The following is a 19,468-nucleotide window of genomic DNA, read 5'->3' as shown; positions in this document are numbered from 1 at the left end:
CATACGTTTTTCCCAAATGCATCATTTCTTTTAAAAGTTAATTTCACCATATTGAGTTTAGGATCACAGCATGGGGGCGTGATGGATCCTCTAATACAATGCAGGGGTGGCCTGGGGAGGGAGATGCCACGGAGAAGGATGAGGTTGGGAGAAGGGGTGGTTAGGGTTGTGGGGGGACACTTTCTCTCCACCCGCCCCCCCACTTTAGCCAGACTGTCCCCTCTAGTATCTGCCTTACATAATGATCTTATGAACCCAATATATTGTTTGAATAAAAGATTCCTGGTGGGTGGTTTTTTTAATGTTTGGTTTATTTATTTTATTATTATTTGTAAAATATATTTTTATTGATGTCAGAGAGGAAGGAAGAGGGAGGTAGGAACATCAATGATGAGGGAGAATCATTGATCAGCTGCCTCCTGCAGGCCCCCTACTGGGGATCGAGCCCACAACCCAGGCATGTGCCCTTAACCGGAATCGAACCCAGGACCCTTCGGCCCGCAGGCCGACGCTCTATCCACTGGGCCACACCAGCCAGGGCTGTGTTTTCTTTTTTTAAGCTATTTAACTAATGAAGAGAAACGAGAGGCTCGGAGGAGGTGATCTGCCCAAGGTCACACAGCAGAAGCCTGGGCAGTCCCCACGGCTGCCGGGAGTTAACACAATGCCTCAGCTCAGGTCTCATGAGTCCAAGCACCTCCAAGGGGGGGTGGGGGGTTCCCTACTGAGCAGCTCCGACATCCCTGCCCGGCTCCCCTCCAGCAGCCTTGGGGGGGGGGGGGTCAGCAGGCTCTTTTAAACCACGTTCCCCAAGGACCGGAAGGAGGGTAACCCAGGCCCAACGAGGAGCCAGAAGTCTCACGGACGGAGCAGGCCCAGGACAGGGGGGCTCCGGGCAACGGCCCAGCTTCCCGTCGGCCTCACAGCCGAAAACCTTCCTAAAACAACCCTGCGGCTGCCTGGGGGGCGGGGGGGGTGGGGGGGGCCGGGGGATCTTTCTTTGATTCTTTGATGACTCCGGATCCGGCCCTGCCTGGGCCCCTGAGAACATCCATGGCTGCTGGGCCCAGGTGGGAGCCCGGAGGAGGGGCTGGGCCTGGCTAACCGGCTGACCCTGCCCTGGGGGGTGGGGGGATGGGAGGAGACTTGGGGGGTGGGGGAGCCCAGCTGGAGCCCCGTAGCTCAAGAATGGGAAGCCCCTCCCTCACCAGGAAGGGGGCCTCTGGGGGGGCCCACCCTGTCCCCAGAGCAGGTGGCGGGGGGCGGGGGCGGGGGTGAGCAGCTGCCAGGGATCTCCGGAGGGAGAAGCAGAGAGGTGAGCTAGTGGCAGGCAGGGCTGTTGAAGGCCTGGGGGCGGGGGGGGGGGGGCGGGCGGGCTGCTAACAGAGAGTCAGTACAGGGCCCCTAGACTTTGTAGAAAGGGTTGACGTCCACCCAGCCACTGTGGCTCAGTGGTTGATCATCAATCAATGAACCAGGAGTCACGGCTCCATTCCCGGTCAGGGCACGTGGCACATGCCTGGGTTGTGGGCTCCATCCCCAGTAGGGGGCGTGCAGGAGGCAGCCGATCCATGGTTCTCGCTCATCCTTGATGTTTCTATCTCTCCCTCTCCCTTCCTCTCTGAAATCAACAAAAATATTTTTTTAAAAAAGAAGAAAAGAGCCCTAGTTGGTTTGGCTCAGAGGATAGAGCGTCGGCCTGTGGACCGCAGGGTCCCAGGTTCGATTCCGGTCGGGGACATGTGCCTGGGTTGCGGGCACATCTCCAGTGGGGAGTGTGCAGGAGGCAGAGCTGATCCATGTTTCTCTCTCGTCGATGTTTCTGACTCTCTATCCCTCTGCCCCTCCTTCTCCCTTCCTCTCTGAAATCAATAAAAATATTTTTAAACAAAGAAGAAAAGAGTTACCTTTACCAGACAGAAGTGAGCTTAGTGCCGCACGCCACCTGCCCTGCCACTTCCTGGCTGGGGGGCCTTGGGCAAGTTCCTTAACCTCTCTGTGCCGCATTTCCTCATGGAACGTGCGAGAATCGTGTCAGGGCTGCTGTGAGGCTCAAAGCAGCCTCGTGCTGGCAGCTGGGAAATGGGGCTCAGACCGCAGTCCCCCACGGGCAAGGGCCGGAGGAACGCACGCGGGAACCCTCCCCGCTTGGCTCGGGGTGACACTGGGTGTTCTGTTTTGTGTAGCGTGTTTGTGTTTCCCGTATTTTATGCATGAAACGCATTATTACAGAATTAAAATAATACTCAGGGGGGAAACGGAGGAGTAGAGACTGCGATTTGTCCCCAGAGGGAAGCAGTGGGCGAGGAGCCCGTCCGTGCAGAGAGGGCTGGAGGGGGAGGCTGAGCTGGTGGGTCTGAGGCTCAGACGGGGGACCCTGGCTGCCCCAGGGCCCAGGGATGGCAGCTCTGAGCCCTTGGGGACGGCGACAGTTTCTCCTGGGCGTGGCGACCATTCCCTGGCGGCCAAGTGTCCAGGCGCCTTGTCCAGAGGCCCCGGGCAAGGAATGGGCCCGAGAATGCTGTCTGCCCGGGACAGGGGCGCGCTCTCTGGCTGTTCTCAGCTCTGAGCCCCAGAGCGTCAGCTCAGAGATGGCCTGGGGCCCCCAGGGAGGCTGCCGGCCGGCCAGCGTCCCGCAGGCTCAGCCACACGGCCAGCCGGCCTTTGCTGAGGCAGCCCTTTGAGGAAGCGGGGCCTGCCGGGCCCACAACACTCTCCCTGCTGGGTGGCCGATAATCCCCCAAAGAAAGTCAAACATTAGCCCGGGAAACAGCTTATGCCTTATATAAGCCCCCCCCCCCCCCCGGCGGCACAAACACAGCCTGTGGGAGCCGAGCGGCCCAACCGGAGCGGCCACGGGACCGGGACAGAGCGAGGGCCTCAGCCCAGCGACCACCAGCCCCACCGAGGGAGCCAGGGCCCGGCCACCAGGTGAGGAGGGAGGGAGCCCCCCCCCCCCCCGCCCCTGGGCCCTGCCCCCAGGAATCCCGGGAAACCGCCAGGGCTCGGCCCTCCGCACTGCGCCCGCCACGTCTCTTCTGCCCTTCGGGACCGGCCTGGCCCTTCCGCCACCTCAGTCCATGGGCCCAGCCCCAGGGGACAGGCAGGAGCCAGGGGACGCTGGGCTTGGGGACGTCCCTCCCAGCAGGCAGGCCGAGGCAGCCCTGCGTGTCTGCTCGGAGCAGCCAGGGACCTCCCCCACCCTCACCCACTGTCCACCCCACCCCCCCTGCCCCACTGCCCTTTGGCCCCAGCTGCGCCACCCGCTCTGCCCCGTGCACGCAGCACGTGTGACCAGCCTGGGCGAGTCACACAGACCTGCGCCCCCAGATCCACACACAACCACATGCCCGAGCGCACACAGCTCCAGCCTGAATACACACACCCCCGGAGACCCCTGTGGGCACGCACCTGTGACCCCACATGTGTACGTGCGATTGGCACGTCCTCACGCAGCCACTCATACGCCTGTGGGTGCACACAGCTGAGCCCCACATCCCATGCATTGACACAGACGCTGCACACACACACACACACCGGGGCACACCCACCCCCAGGCCCCCGCCTCACCCGCGTGCACGTCCCTCTCCCGGCCCCCGCCCGCCCGCAGCGCTGGCTGGTCCTCTCGGCGCCATGACCTTCTCCAAGCTCGTGGACAGCGTGAACAGCACGGGCCCCTTCCAGTTCCTCCTGGTGGTGCTGCTGGGCCTCCCGATCCTGGGCATGGCCAACCACAACCTGCTGCAGATCTTCACGGCCGCCACGCCCGCCCACCACTGCCGCCCGCCCCCCAACGCCTCCGCGGGGCCCTGGCTGCTCCCTGTGGGCCCCGGCGGGAAGCCGGAGCCGTGCCTCCGGTTCGTGTCCCCACCCAACGCCAGCCTGCCCAACGACACCCGGGGGGCCACCGAGCCGTGCCTGGACGGCTGGGCCTACAACAGCAGCACCGGGGACTCCATTGTGACTGAGGTACGTACACCCCGAGGCAGCCCTCTGCGCGGCTTAGGGCAGGACCCCGCAGCCGGGCGCAGCTCTTACCAACCGGAGCTGGTCTCCCCACTCTCAGAGCCGGTTTCTTCAGCCAGCAGCCCGCCCTGGGGATGCAAAACGCCCCGTCCTCGTTCCCACGGGCCCACGGCAGAGTGGGGTCACAGCAACTGCAGAAAGCACCCCCGCCCCCCGCAGAAACGTGCTCCCAAGGACTGTGGGCTGCGACCTTAGACCAGGGCCTGCACCCGGGCTGGCTGCGGGGAGGAGGGGGCGCTGGAGGCAGGAGGGAGGGAACGTAGGGAATTCTGTCTTGTTTGTGCAAAGGCCCTGCGGTGGGAGGTGAGGGGGCAGGGAGTGGGCAGCGTGGAGGGTGGAAACATCCTGGAAAACATCTCCTTTATGCCCGAGGCACGCCTGGGTCCCCCCTTCATGTCTGCCGTCACCGGCCAATGGTCCTCTCACCTGCCGCCCGGTGTCTGGGAGGGGGAGCTACATCAGACCCTCATGGGCTGGCAGGCCGGGCGGGAACTGGCATTGACGGAGGATCTGCCAACCGCCAGGCAGACACTGTCTCCCAGTTTCATCCGCACTGACACTCACTGAGGGTGATCTGATCTCCTCTGCAGATCTAACCAACCAGACTCCAAGGCGGGAGGTGCAGGTGCAGGGCCCACAGCCGGTCGGCCTCAGGAGCCAGAATGAAACGCCAAGGCCCCTTAGAGGCACGGGAACAAGTGTCCCAGCAGTTCAGAGCGGGGGGCGAAGGGGGGCAGCCCAGAATGTCGGGGGGCTTCCTGGAGGAGGTGGCATCTGAGCAGCGAGCCGAGGCCACTGTTTCCTTCTCCTTCCAGGGCAGGGTCCTGCTTTTGCCTCATTAGAAGGACTGTGTTTCCGTCTTTCCCGGGGCCAGGCCTGAGCCGGGAGCGCTCCTGGGATCTCAGGAGACGCGTCTCTGCGAGGGAAGGACTATGAGTCTCTCCGGCTCTCCACCGCGGACAGTCGGGCTCAGCCTCGGCCCATGACATCCCCAGGGTTCCACCGGGTGGGGGCCGGCGGAGGCGGGATGGGAATCCAGGACGCCCTGCGTGCCGTCCGCGGTGCCTCTCATGTGTGCCGGGACGATGCGGTGCCGCATGAAGCCTTTGCTACGCGCCGGGCCTGGCTTCGGCGTTCCGTAGATATCAACGCTCTCCACCCTCCTGCCAGGGCCAGCAGGACGTTCATGTCACAAGCCCATTTCTCAGATGGGGAAACTGAGGCACAGAGGGGTGAAGGAGCTTGTGCGAGGTCGCGCCCCCTGACCCCAGAGCCTGTGCTCCTGACGTATCGGTCGCTGGCGCCCGCATCCCCCAGGTTGCATCTCCTCCCGGGCATGTGCGCTTTCGCTCCCCAGCACCGAGCACGGGGCCTGAAGTGCACCCCGTCTCCAACAGAGGTTTACTGAGGCCCTCGTGGGTGTGTGAGGTTGGCACGGTCAGGAGCCCACCTCCGCTGAGGAGCCGGGGAGCCCTCCAGGATTTCCGCCAGAGGACGGGGCGTGCAAGCTGGCCGGGCAGGGCTGGGCAGCGGCTTTGCTGCGTCCCAGCAGCTGGAGCGGCACCTGGTGCAGGGAGGGCTGTGAAATGAAGGCCTGGGGCGTGGATGGACAGGAGTTTTATGGACCCTGAGTGCTCTGGGGCCCAGAGGAGGGGCCGCCACCAGCCCGGAGGGGCCCGGAGGCCTCTCTGAGTCGGCAGCGTGGGTGCGAGTGTGAAGGAGGGCGGGAGGGGCCACAGGCTGAGGCGGAGAGAGGAACATGGGTGGACGCACAGGCACAGCCCTGGGAGCGTAAGGAAGCCCCGCGGTCAGGACCAGGACGGCAGGGACCGAGGGAGGTGGGAGGAGCGGGCAGCGGGGGTGGAGGCCGCTGCTCTTGGGTCTGCCTCTCCCTCGGGGACTCCTGCAGGCAGAGGGGTGTCTTATCGTCACAGGGCTGGGCGCACAGTGAGTGCTCAGCTAAACTGAATGGGGGCCGTGCCTCCTCAGAGCCCAGCGGGAGGGGTGTTGGGAAGTGGCTTCCCCCCACGACCCACCTAGGGCTCCAGAGAGCCTGGCGAGAGCGGAGGCTGCAGATGGGGCTCAGTTCACACCCCGCCGGTGGGTTCTCGCAATCTGATCCCGGGAAACGCGGGGTTCACGGGCCTTGGGGTCCTGCTCCAGGAGCAGGGGAGCGGAGGCGGGGGCTGATCCCAGCTGGACGGTGTGGAGTGTGAGCCAGGCCAAGCGGCAGAGTTCACATCCTGACTCGGCCTTTTTCTAGGGCTGTCACACCCCGGAACCTCAGCTTCCTGCCCCGTGACATGGAGCAGAGGGCCAGGGTGCGTGTGGACGGTCCCGCGAGGACAGCAGGAGCACAGGGCCGGCGCCCCCAGAGCGCTGGGCGATGGTCCCCTTTGCTGTCGCTGTTATCATTGTTACTGTTGTTGCTGATAGAGATGGCCTAGAACTGTCCCCAGAAGGGGAGGGGGCCCCCGTAAAGGAGAATTCAGCTGCCGCAGCTCTTCCCAGCCTCACCCTGCGGCCCCATCTAGCCCCCTCGTCTGGAAACAGCGCAGGCCTGAGCGCAGGTCCCAGCTCCAACCCTCCCCTCTCTGCTGGGGCCTCGTCTGTAGGATGGGACAGTGAGGGCAGGGGGCCAGGGGGCTGGGGGCAAGGGGGCAAGGGGGCCAGGGGCCAGGGGGTCAGGGGGCCGGGGGAGGGCTGTGCTACGGGTCTGAGTGAGCACAGAGCCCTGGGTCCCTCCCCCCCGGGTCCCTGAGCTTCCCTGGCAGAGGTGACCGACCGCGCATTCCTTTCTCTGGGTTCAGCAGAGACGGGGTTGAGGTTGGAATTCTTCAGAAGGAGCTAAGACGTTAAGAGGAAACAAAACTTTCTTTTCAGTGGAGAGTGCTGGGAGCAGGGATTGTGAGTGGAGGCCAGGCCTCCTCGGAGCCCGAGCCCAGCGGGCGGGAGACACAGGGCCTTGCTGACTGCAGAGGCGGCTCACCCCCAGGTGCAGGGAGCCTGGCCAAGAGCAGAGGGTGCGGGTCTTTGTACCCCATCGCGCGTCCATTCACGCCCTTGCCAGCCCACTTCCCGTCTCAGCAGGGCTCCCTGTGGGCTCCGGTTCCCTGGAGAGGAGCCGTGGCCCACCGCCCCCACCCCCCGGACCTCGGCCCTGTGGGTGCTTAGCTGGGTCTGGGCGCCCTGAACCCACCCCCGTGGACCTTGTGTGAGCAGCTAGAACAGAACGCCTCTCCTGGCATCAGGGAGGATGCTGGCTATGGGAGAAGAAACAAGGAGTGACCGTGAGCATCTGGCCGTGCTTCTCAGCCACTTGTCCACTTCACACATATTGCTGGCCACCCGCCCGTGCCAGGCACCCAGGACAGATGTTCCTGGCACTCAGAAGGGATGGCCTTGGCATGAGTTAGGAGGACTGGCAGCAGTGCTAGAGGAAGGGAATGGTGACAACGGCAAAGGGAAGATGGTAGTGGGCGCTTTCACAGCCAACCTGATTAGGACCACGCCCATGCGCCAAGTCAAAGGGAACATAAACCACACCATCAACACCTGGAGAGAACTGAGCCTGCAGCTCTAGGGTGTCTTTAAAATACATACATTTATATATATTATACACTAGAGGCCCAGTGCATGAAATTCATGCAAGAGTAGGCCTTCCTCCCCCCCCCCACCCCACCCCCACCCCCCTGGCTGCCAGCACCAGCTTCCCTCTGGCACCTGGGACCCGGGCTTCCCTCACAGAGGGAGGCCCCGCCACAGCCCACCAGTCAGTGGCCTGGGCCCCCTCTGCAGGGTGATCATGGGGCGATGGGCGGGCCCCTGACCAGTCGCATCGCACCCGCTTTGGCTGGCCTGGCGCCAGTGGGTGTCATAGCATCGTCCCAGGTGGTCGTCCAGATGGTCGTCCGGAAGGCAGTCCAGTCGGTCGTTGTGCTGTTTGGCCGTCCAGTCTAATCAGCACATTATTATAGATTGATTTTTAGAGAGAGAGGAAGGGAGAGGGAGAGAGGAGCATCAATGTGAGAGCGAAACATTGATCGGCTGCCTCCTGCACGCCCCCTACCGGGATCAAGCCCACAACCTCAAGCATGTGCCCTTCCGGGAATCAAATCGAACCCGTGACCATTCGGTGCAGGACAACGCCCAACCAATTGAGCTGCACCAGCCGGGGCCAGCTTTAGGTTTTGTTACCAGGGCCTTCTGAAGAGTTTAACACAGCTAACCACACAGAAAGCACGCCCAAACTCTCTCTAAATGCCTACCCTTCCCTACCCGCAACCTTCAAGGACGCCTGTAAACATCTCTCTGTTTCTCGCTGTATCGGTTCCTTCATGGCCACGCTCTTCTATTCCCAGCCCCTCCCCGTCACCACCCACCAGGCCAGCAGGTGCGTCAGACACTCAGGAGTCGGTCAGTATATGCGTTTCCCAGGGCCCCTGTGACAAAGCGCCACAAACCGGGGGGCGTATAGCAGCGGGAATATATTGTCTCACAGTCCGGAGGCCAGAAGCCAGAGGTCACGGTGTGGGCATGCTCGGCCCCAGGCTCCAGGGACGAACCCTTCCTTGTCGCTCCCAGTTTCTGTGGCTGTTTGTGATCCTTGGCGTCCTTGGCTTACGGGCCCGTCACCCCAGCCTCTGCCCCCACTGCCACATGGTGTCCTGCCTGTGTGTCTGTCTCTCCTCCTCTCACAAGAACACCAGTCAGATTAGATTGAGGCTCCATCCCGACCCCGGTATGACCTCATCTTAACTAATTGCATCGGCAGCAATCCTATTTTCAGAGACGTCGCGTTCTGAGGTGCTGGGAGTGGGGACTTCGACCTGTCTTTTGGGGGGACACAATCCGACCCGTCCCACTTGCACATCCAGACCTGAGCCCCACGGGGTGGTGCTGATCTGCAGGCCATGGCCCCGTGGTTCTCATCGGCTCTGAGGGGCTGCGTTGGCCGTGAAATCTTCTCTAAAGGCAACTCAGGGTGCCGGGAAGGCCAAGGCCCTTTTAATGTTTAACCACGAAGTACATATTGCATGTTTTCCCATGTTTTGTTTGTTTGTTTCTCTCCCAAGAATGTTACCTTGATGAGGCGAGGTGTTCAGGCTGTTTGGTTCCCCGTGTCACTCCTACTGCCAGAACAGCACCCCGCACCCAGCAGTCACTCGGTAAACGCTCGCGGAATGGGATGACCGTCCCCCGGAGAGAACAGGGGGATGAGCGTCCAGGCCTCACTCACCGTTCCCAGTAGGCCATTTCCCGGAGACGTTTTCCAGTCTGGCTGCGAAACGATTCCGGTCCGTCTCGCTAACCTGTGGGGGTGAACTTGATATTCGCAGCCCGGACACTCCCCGTCCTGGCACACCCTCATTCAGGTGGCGCAAGGCAGCCCTCCACCTGGCATTCGGAGGGTGGGCCCTCTGACCTCTCGTGGAGACAGCAGCCCGCCTCTAAATCGCTCAGGCTGTCCATCCCCCTGTTCTCTCTGGGGGACGGTCATTCCATTCCACGAGTATTTACTGAGTGACTGCTGGGTGCTGGGTGCTGCTCTGGCAGTAGGAGTGACGCAGGGAACCAAACAGGCTGAACACCTCGCCTCATCAAGGTAACATTCGTGGGAGAGAAACAAACAAACAAAACATGGGAAAACATGCAATATGTCTGATGATATAAGTGCTATAGGGAAAATAAAGTGGGGTGGAGGGGTGTCCACTGAGGGGGGTTAGTTACCATCTTAAACATGGCGGTGCAGGACGTGCTCAGTGAGCAGTCCAGTGGCTCCCTGGGGGAAGAACATTCCAGGCCCAGAGAATACCATGAGTCAAGGCTCTGGGTGCCTGGTTAAGGGACAGCGAGGAACCAGTGCACCCGGAGCAGAGAACATGGGAGATGGTAGGAGTGAGAGCAGAGAGGCGATGAGGGTAGCGATGGGAACGGACTCCGCAGGGCCTAGCAGGACTGTGGCATGTTTGAATGTGGCTCAAAGTCCAACCAGGACTTTCCAATTTCGTGGAAGAGACTGGCTTGCAACAGGTACTCTAAAGCCTCCATCACCACCAGTGCCACGGCCGAAACCAAGACCCCGCAGGTCTGGTCTCTGACCGTGGAGCAGGCGACAGCCTTAAACTAACCCAAGCGTGTCTGACACTGACCCTCTCGCGATCCAAACACACTGATCTCTTAAAGCACTAAACAGCATGGATGTTGGGGGTGGGGGGTGGGGGAAGATCAAATTTCCATTTGCAAATTTCCATCATGTGTGGTATATCAGGAGAGGCTAGGTGGCTATCCTATATAATAAAGAGCTAATATGCAAATAGATGTCACACCATCACAAAGGGGCCGGGGGACCTGAGGCCGGGCCAGGAGACCTGAGGCCATGCCCCACCCCTCCCACCCCCCGCCCTGCAGGGCTTGATGGGGGTGGGGTCAGCTGGGTCTGGGTCTCGTGCAATTTCGAGGCACACAAGTGTGGGCAGGGACTGGACTCTGGGTCCCACGGCATGCCCAAGACTCTGACAGGAGGGAGATTTTCATATACATTTTACTAATTTTCTTTCCTCTCTAACACTTCTATTATAGAGAAAGGGCAAATAGCAATATTAAAATATTTCCTCTAATGAATTCCCTTTTAATGTGCACGAATTTTGTGCACCGGGCCACTAGTAACTAAATAATCACTCAACAGCTTCAAAGATATAGAAGTGTTTCTCTTTCTCATGCAATAGTTCTCGGATGAGCATTTCAGGCCAGTGGGCGACTCTGCTCCATGAGGTCATTCCAGGACCCAGCGTGACAGCAGCTCTACCATCTTCAACACACGGCTTCCCGAGTCACTCTGTCGTCACCATCGCCACCAACAGGAAGGGAGAAAACCCGCTTTGCACAGCATGCCACAAAGTACCGAAGTCTCTCTAGACGCTCCTGGGTGCTTTTCCCACACCCCCTGGCTCCCTCCTGTACCCTGGTCTCTCCCCACCCCATGCGCACAGCACGCAGGCTCCCTCTCCCACGGGAGCGGAGCACCCAGTGGGTTTGCTGGCCCAGGGGGCCACTCTGAGGCTGGGGAGGTCCTGCAGGCTTGTCCCCATGGCCCCCTCTTTTCTGACTTCCAGCAGAGGAAGGGGTGGTGCTTCCCCGGCTCTGTTTCACTTCTGGAACATTCTTGCAAGGCATTTCTAGTGAATCAGACTCTCCACTTCATTACACAAGTAATGGACAAAGGGTGCATGTTGGGGATTAGCGGGAGATTAGGCCAAGCAGGTCGGCAGGGGCCAGGGCGTGAGGCTTTATAAATCTGTGTTCACAGAGCTTTCTCTTCACCCAAAAGGACAAGAGGAAGCCCGTGAGTGCTTGAGGCGAGACAGGAACCTGCTGTGAGAGGCATTTGATTTTTTTAATAATGTTTTTTCTTTATTGATTGAGGTATTACATGTGTGTCCTTATCGCCCCATTGCCCCCCACACACCCCCACTCATGCCCTCACCCCCTGGTGTCTGTGTCCATTGGTTAGGCCTATATGCCTGCATACAAGTCTCTTGGTTGATCGCTCCCCCTAACCCCCACCCTCCCCTACCTTCCCTCTGAGGTTTGACGGTCTGATCGATGCTTCTCTGTCTCTGGATCTGTTTTTGTTCATCAGTTTATGTTGTTCATTATCTTCCACAAGTGAGTGAGATCGTGTGATATTTATCTTTCTCTGACTGGCTTATTTCACTTAGCATAATGCTCTCCAGTTCCATCCATACTGTTGCAAATGGTAAGAATTCCTTCTTCTTTACAGCAGCATAGTATTCCATCATGTAGATAACAGTTTTCTAATCCATTCATCTGCTGATGGGCACTTAGGCTGTTTCCAAATCTTAGCTATGGTAAATTGTGCTGCTATGAACATAGGGGTGCATATATCCTTTCTGATTGGTGTTTCTGGTTTCTTGTGATATATTCCTAGAAGTGGGGTCACTGGGTCAAATAGGAGTTCCAATTTTAGTTTTTTGAGGGAACTCCATACTGTTCTCCACAGTGGCTGCACCAGCCTGCATTCCCACCAGCAGCGCACGAGGGTTCCTTTTTCTCCGCATCCTCACCAGCACTTGTCGTTTGTTGATTTGTTGATGATAGCCAGTCTGACAGCTGTGAGATGGTACCGCATTGTCGTTTTGATTTGCATCTCTCGGATGATTAGTGACTTTGAGCATGTTTTCATATGTCTCTTGGCCTTCCCTATGTCTTCTTTCAAAAAGTATCTATTTAGGTCCATTGCCCATTTTTTGATTGGGTTGTTTATCTTCCTTTTGTTAAGTTGTATGAGTTCCCTGTAAATGTTGGAGATCAAACCTTTATCGGAGATAACATTGGCAAATATGTTCTCCCATGCAGTGGGCTTTCTTGTTGCTTTGTTGATGGTTTCTCTTGCTGGTGAGAGGCGTTGTAGCGGGATCACTGGGGAAAGGATGGCGGGGAGGGGCTGAGATCCGGGGCTGGGAGACGGGCCTGGAGGAGGGGACGTTGCCGTGTTCCGCTCTGGGCCTCTAAGTTTTCTCATCTGCAAATTGGGTGACAGTGCACCATCAGAAGGCCGTCGTGCGGACAGAGGAGTGAGGGCCTGGAAAGCGCCTGGTGCGTGGCAAACCCTCCATGCATATCGGCTCTTGCTCTATCCAGCGGTTCTCAATCTGTGGGTCGCGACCCCTTTGGCGGCCGAATGACCTTTTCACAGGGGTCGCCTAAGACCATCCTGCGTATCAGATATTTACATGACGATTCATAACAGCAGCACCATGACAGTGATGAAGTAGCAACGAAAATAATTTTATGGTTGGGTCACAACATGAGGAACTGTATTTAAAGGGCCAGAAGGTTGAGAACCACTGCTCTAATCCAAGGGCAAGACGATGAGATCTGCACTCTGACAGCCATCATGGACATAGAAGAATCCAGATTCAAGAAACACTAAACAGTTAGAAGCCGGAGGGCTGAGTGTTTGTGGAGAAGGTGAGGGAGGAAATAAACGGGTCGCCAGCGCTGAGACGGAGGCCTCCAGGCAGGGGTGACAAGCGGACGGACAGACGCTGAGATGCCCGCGAGACAGACGGCCATCATGGGGGGTTGGGGGTCAAGGCGGCAGCTGAACCTCCTGGTCTCGAGGCCAGAAGAAAGGTGGCTTCGGAGTCTTCGCCATGAAATCGCCACTGAAGCTATCGGAGCCGGTGGCATTTCCTGGGCAAAGTGGCTAAAGGGAGAGGGGCGTGGGGAAACGTAGGGATGGAGGGAGAGGAGCCCACAGAGGCAGTGCGGCGGAGAGAGGGGTCGGCAGGGCCAAGGGCTACACTGACAAGTCAGGTGGTTCCCTTGATTTGGTGGGTAAGACGGTGGGTGGCTTGGGGGAGCACAGCTTCGCAGAGGGGGTGCCATGGCTGGGAGAGGCAGGAGGGGGATGAAGCAGGAGGTGGGGCGGGAGAGCAAGTCCCTGGCCAAGGGAAGGGGGATGGGGGGAGCCTGGGGGGAAAGAGGTTGTAAGACGGAGAGATCTGGGCAAATGCACAGAGGGATGTCCCCACGGAGGACAGGGGGTGAGCGCACACAAAGGGGCTGGCCTTGGGGAGCCACGGGGTGCAGGCCAGCCCAGAGGGGCAGGGGATAGACGGGGTGTGACAGCCGAGCAGCCTTTGTAAGTCGTATGAGGGGCCACACATGCTAGAGGGTTGTTGTCCTTAGAAAACCCCAGGCCCCGGCCCGAAGAGCCAAGGCAGACCTGGGAGCCTGGAGGGGGACAGGGTGCCTGGGGGGCAGGGACCTGGCTCAGGCCAGGCAGGAGGTGGGGGGCCGCCAGGGGCCGAGCGGGGCTGAGCGGGGCTGAGCAGGCTGCTCCTCTCCCTTGTGCAGTGGGACTTGGTGTGCGACTCGAACAAACTGAAGGAGATGGCGCAGTCTGTGTTCATGGCGGGCACGCTGGTCGGGGGCATCGTGCTGGGAGGCCTGTCTGACAGGTGAGACCCCGGGGCCTCCCACGGGGCAGCACAGCCCCTGGTGACGACCCTGCCCCCTGTTCCAGCCATGGACCCCCAAAGAGGCAAAGAGCCGGGGGAGGCGGGGGGTGGGGGTGGTCCTGGCTGTGCAGCCTGGGGCGAGTCCCAGTCCTTCTCTGGGCCACAGTCTTCTCTCTGACCCAAAGCCCTAGCGAGCTGAGTCTTCCAGCCTCCACAGACCCAGCGGGGGGACCGCCAGGGCTGCGGACCCAGGGCAGCAGTGGAGGTGGGGGGGTGGAGGTGGGGGGATGGAGGTGGGGGGATGGAGGTGGGGGGATGGAGGTGGGGGGATGGAGGTGGGGGGATGGAGGTGGGGGGATGGAGGTGGGGGGATGGAGGTGGGGGGATGGAGGTGGGGGGAGGAAGGTGGGGGGATGGAGGTAGGGGGATGGAGGTGGGGGGATGGAGGTGGGGGGATGGAGGTGGGGGGACGGGCTGCTTGGAGATGGGCTGACCCTTTGGCCCTGCTCAGGCAGCTAAGCTGGAGGTGGAGATCACTCATTAACTAAAACCTCTCCTTGCAAACGTGGTCATACAGAAGCAATTACAAGCCAGGCCCTGTCTGGGGAGGGAGTGACAGGCCCGGCCTGGCACCCTGGGGGGCGGGAGACCCGCCGTGGCTCCAGGCTGGCCGGCCACCGCCTTGGCTGCCTCACACGGCCCCCGTTCCTCTGAGCTGCAGGTTTGGCCGGAAGCCCATCCTGTCGGGCAGCTACCTGCTGCTGGCGGCCAGCGGCTCGGGCGCAGCCTTCAGCCCCTCCTTTGCCGTCTACATGGTCCTGCGTTTCCTGTGTGGCTTCAGCATGGCCGGGGTCACCCTGAGCACCGTGATCCTGAGTGAGCCACGGGGAAGGGGGCGGGGGCACCGGCCTGGCGCTGAGCCAGGGGTTAGGTCTGGGTCTGGCTCGACCACGGGCCCCCTGTGGCCTTGGCAGAGGCCCTCGGGGGCCCCCTCTGAACACGACTGCCAATACTGAGCCCTTTCCCTGGGCCCGGCTCTCTGCCAGGCACCTGATCTCATTCAGTCTACACACATACGTAGGTGATACCATTCTCCCCATTATACAGATGAGGACATTGAGGCAAAACCAGGGAAGTCACTTGCTACTGAGGAGACAGTCAAGAGCATGGGCTTGGGAGTCAGACAGACCTCAGCTGGAGCCCCACCTTCTTGAGCCTCAGTTGCAGCATCTGTAAAATGGAGTCAGGGAACCCTTAGGGTCAGAGACGGTGTCAGGGAGGTGCCCAGGGTCCAGAAGGGCCCTAACCTGGTCCTGGGGCTCCTCCTGCAGATGTCGAGTGGATGTCCACGCAGCTGCGGGCCATCATGACGGTCGGGATCGGCTACTTCTACACCGCTGGCCAGTTCATTCTGCCCGGCCTGGCCTATGCCATCCCCCAGTGGCGCTGGCTGCAGCTGACTGTGTCCGTTCCCTTCTTCGCCTTCTTCCTGCTGTCCTGGTATGTGGTCCTCTCCCCTCCACGCCCTCCTTCGGCCCACCTGAGCCAAACGGGGGAAGCCCTGCCCGGCCAGGCTGGCCAGCTCCGTCTGTCCCTGTCCCAGCGGGAAGGGCACTGCGGGAGGAGGACCTCCCTGCACACGGGCACGGCGCAGGAGGGAGCATGCCTGTGTCTGCAGCAGAGAAGAGTCGGTTGAGATGGACAGGATGGGGCCAGGCTGCGGAGGACACAGAAAGCCGGGAGGCCTCAGCAGTGCAGGGCAGAATACCTCCTCCGCAGGGGTCTGCGGTGCTGAGAGGCCTGGAAGCTTCCTTTGTGAAATAATAGCACAGAAAGACAGACTCCCAGTGGGTGGGGACAAGAGACAGAAGGGAGGTCACTGTACGTGCGAGACCCTGTTCTGGGCTTCGACCTGTATTGTCTCCGATCCTCACAGCATCTCCGTGTGGAGGTGGCTTTATTGTTCCCATTTCACAGATGAGGAAGCTGAGGCTCCGAGAAGTGAAGCAATCCCCCTAAGGTTACACAAAAAGATACAGAGCTGGGATGGGACCCCCATTTGCAAATGAGAAATAGAAGCTTCTAGAGGGGTGGGCAATCTTGGGGTGAGAGGGGTGGGGAGAGGGTTCAGGGTGGAGCCAGGAAATGTCCTCAGCCTGGGATGGGAGCAGAGGAGCCAAGAGTTGAAATAACGGCGGGATCACCAGGGGGCGGTCGAGAGCCTGCGCCCCTTTGTTGTGACAAGTCCCACCCCCTCTGAGCCTCAAGGTTCTTCTAAGCAAAACAAAGGCGCTGCCTGTCACCCAGAATTGCACGTGCTGGCCCCAGGAGGGACACTGACGGGGAGAGTCGCTGACATGATGCTCAGGGAGAGGGGTTGGGGGCCAGGCCCTGCCTGGTGCCGGGGGGGGGGGGGGGGGCGGGGGCAGGGGGGAGCCGCTGACAATGTTGGGGAGAGCATGCCGAGAAAACTGTCAGGGCAGACACAGACCCACGGGCGGGAGGAGGCAGCAACAGGCCCGGGAGCCACCTCTCTCAGCTGAGGCCAGGGGACCAGGGCCACTCCCCCAGGCCTCGCGGGGCCAGGCCTGGTGCCTGCAGGGCTACCCAACAAGTGACTTCAACTCAGACCAGACTTTCCCAAGCATCACTCCTTTCTCCCCACACCCAGTGACCCTCGGGACTGCTCAGGGCGAGCCAACCCCAAAGCACAGCCCGGAGGTGAGGGCACCCCCTTGCCCATCCCAGGACCCTACTGTACTCGCATCCCCACCTCCCCACACTCACCCCAGCAGAGCGGGTCCATTGCGGGAGGAATCCTGGTCCTCCAGCCCATTCCCTAGACCACACCCCAACCTTAGCTCCCTCTCCAAGCTGCCCTCACCCAGCACCGGGAATGCAGCCCGAGGAAGGCGGGGAGGTGGACATGCAGACCCGCCAGCTGAGCGGCTGCAAGCACGCCATCCCCTCCCCAGGCCTGCTGCCCGGCCTAGCGCCCCAGGCTCCCAGCTGAGGAGGACACCCCAGGGGAGCCAGCAGCCGGTGGGGGCAGAGGAAGGCTCCCTGGAAGGGGCAGGGAGAGCGAGGCGGGGGGCGGGAGGGGGGGGGCGGTGGTGGCTGCAGGCAGCCCCGGCGCAAAGCTTGGCCAGGGGTACCTTCCATGGAATGTGCGGGAAGGCAGCTCCGCTTCCTGGCCTCCTACCCCTCGGCCCCAGCTGCCCAGCCTCTCGAGGGGCTTCGGGCTGAGCCCCGGGGTCTTGTTCCGGCTGCAGGTGGGTCCCAGAGTCCATCCGCTGGATGGTGCTCTCTGGAAAGTGTCCCAAGGCCCTGAGGATCCTCCAGTGGGTGGCGGCCTTCAACGGCAGGAAGGAGGCGGGAGAGAAACTCAGCCTGGAGGTAGGGGCGGGGGGGGGGGCGGGGGCGGGGGGGGGGGAGGGTGACCTATAGTCCGAGCAGGACACTGGGCTCTGCTCTGGGGCTGTGCCCTCCTGCTCTGTGTCCCCTGCTCACAAGCTCCTCTCCAGGCACCCGGCCTGAACCGTCCCCTCTCCCTCCTGCCAGCGGCTCACCATGCACCCCCCCACCCTCCCCTGCTGCCCCAGGAGCTCAAGCTCGACCTGCAGAAGGAGATCTCCTTGGCCAAGGCCCACCACTACAGCGTGGCCGACCTGTTCCGGACGCCCGTGCTGCGCCGCGTGACCTTCTGCCTCTCCCTGGCCTGGTAACCGCCCTCCCCGCCCACCCCGCCCACCCCGGCCACCCCGGCCCCTCTGCCACCACAGGGTGAGGAGCAAGGCCTCCGGGTGGGCAAAGCCAAGGGCACCTGCACGAGGAGCCCCTCCCCCGGGCCGCCCCGGCCCAGCCCCCACCCCAGAAACTGCTGTGCCCCTGCCCCGTGCTGTCTGGCCATCAGCTCTGCTTTCCTCTGGGGTCACCCCCACTCTCAGGGCAAACACTCCATCCCTTCAGCGGCTCTCACATCCCTACCCACAGTCCCCGCCCCCCCCATGCTGTGCCTCCCGGTCATACCCCACCCCCGCAACACACACACACACACACACACACACACACACACACACACACACTGGTCTGGTCTGTCCTCTGAGACCCCACAGAGCAAGGCTGGCCCTCGGGGCTTCGGACTTGAGGACAGACACTGGGTTTCTCCCGAGTCTCCTGCCGGGCACTCCACGGCCCCTTCCAAGCCCTCCCTGTGCCCTGGTTCTCGGGCCTCCTCCATCCCCGCCATCGCCAAATAGGGCTCCACGGGTCCAGGAGCCCCTCAGAAGCCACCCCCACTTCTGGGAAGGGAAGGGCGGCATCTGACCATGCGCACAGCTCAGCTCTCGCCTCCGCTGCTCCGGAGGTTAAACTATTTCCATCCCCTGCCTCCTGTGGGCCCCGCGAGTCCTCCAGCCCTGACCTTCCCTGGGGCCAGCTATGTGGCATCTGTGCCACCCCATCCTAGACCGTGCCCGTGTTAGGCATAACCAGTCGATCCCAGCACTGGCCCACTGACAGCAGACACAGCCTCAGAGACCTCAGAACGGCATTGGAACAGCCCCTCCCGTGTGGCAGCCCCTACCCATCGGCTGCGGAGGGGAACAAAAATGAGACTATTCGTCGTCCTGGTGATGCAGGGGCCAGTGTGGGGCGAGGCCCAGCCTGCGGGCCATCGGTGCTGACCGGTGCCTCCCTGCCCTCAGGTTTTCCACCGGGTTCGCCTACTACAGTTTGGCGATGGGTGTGGAAGATTTCGGAGTCAACCTCTACCTCCTCCAGGTCATCTTTGGGGGGGTGGACATCCCAGCCAAGTTCATCACCATCCTCTCCATGAGCTACCTGGGCCGGCACACCACGGAGGTCATCGCCCTGCTCCTGGCAGGGGCGTCCATCCTGGCCCTCATCTTCGTGCCCTCGGGTGAGAAGCTGGCGGCTCCCCGGAGCCCCTGGAAGAGGCTGGCCCATCAGGCCCGTGTGTCCGCGGGCGCCGCAGGCTGCCTCGGGCTGGGGGGCAGGGGCTCCAGTTCTGCTGCTTCTGGCTCTAAGTCACTGTGCTACCTTGAGTAGGTCCCTGTGCTCGCTGGGGCTCAGGTCTCGCACCTACTAGTAGAAAATAACTCAGTGGGGCTAGGCCAGTGGTCGGCAAACCGCGGCTCGAGAGCCACAGGCGGCTCTTTGGCCCCTTGAGTGTGGCTCTTCCCCAAAATACCACGTGCGGGCGCGCACGTACGGTGCGATTGAAACTTCGTGGCCCATGCGCAGAAGTCGGTTTTTGGAAAGGAGATGGTTGAAACGAGTGTACAAGACGAGTGTGGGTGGGAGAGTTGGAAGGGGTCGACCTCAGCGAACGTACCTCAATCAGACTGAGGAGGTTTTTAGCAAAGGCCAGCTTAGGAGGACCCTAATTAAGTTAATAACAATGTACCTACCTATATAGTTCAAGTTTAAAA

General features: G+C 61.0%; 1 protein-coding gene across 1 annotated transcript in view; it reads left to right on the top strand.

Annotated features, from left to right (window-relative positions):
* Nucleotides 1-3,633: 3,633 nt before the first annotated feature.
* Nucleotides 3,634-19,468, top strand: part of LOC308524731 (uncharacterized protein) — a gene marked incomplete at both ends in the record, with an annotated part of 34,366 nt that continues 18,531 nt past the window's right edge. Inside the window, 7 exons of the mRNA XM_081099284.1 lie at nt 3,634-3,969; nt 13,912-14,015; nt 14,737-14,891; nt 15,347-15,515; nt 17,288-17,411; nt 17,618-17,736; nt 18,722-18,936. Of these exons, the coding sequence (XP_080955410.1) occupies nt 3,634-3,969; nt 13,912-14,015; nt 14,737-14,891; nt 15,347-15,515; nt 17,288-17,411; nt 17,618-17,736; nt 18,722-18,936 (1,222 nt within the window). The remainder of the gene's footprint in view (nt 3,970-13,911; nt 14,016-14,736; nt 14,892-15,346; nt 15,516-17,287; nt 17,412-17,617; nt 17,737-18,721; nt 18,937-19,468) is intronic.

Source organism: Myotis nattereri (assembly GCF_964212035.1).
Source record: "Myotis nattereri genome assembly, chromosome: 9".
NCBI lineage: Eukaryota > Metazoa > Chordata > Mammalia > Chiroptera > Vespertilionidae > Myotis > Myotis nattereri.
Note: the sequence above shows the minus strand (reverse complement) of the source record. Positions and strands in the feature narration are given on the sequence as shown.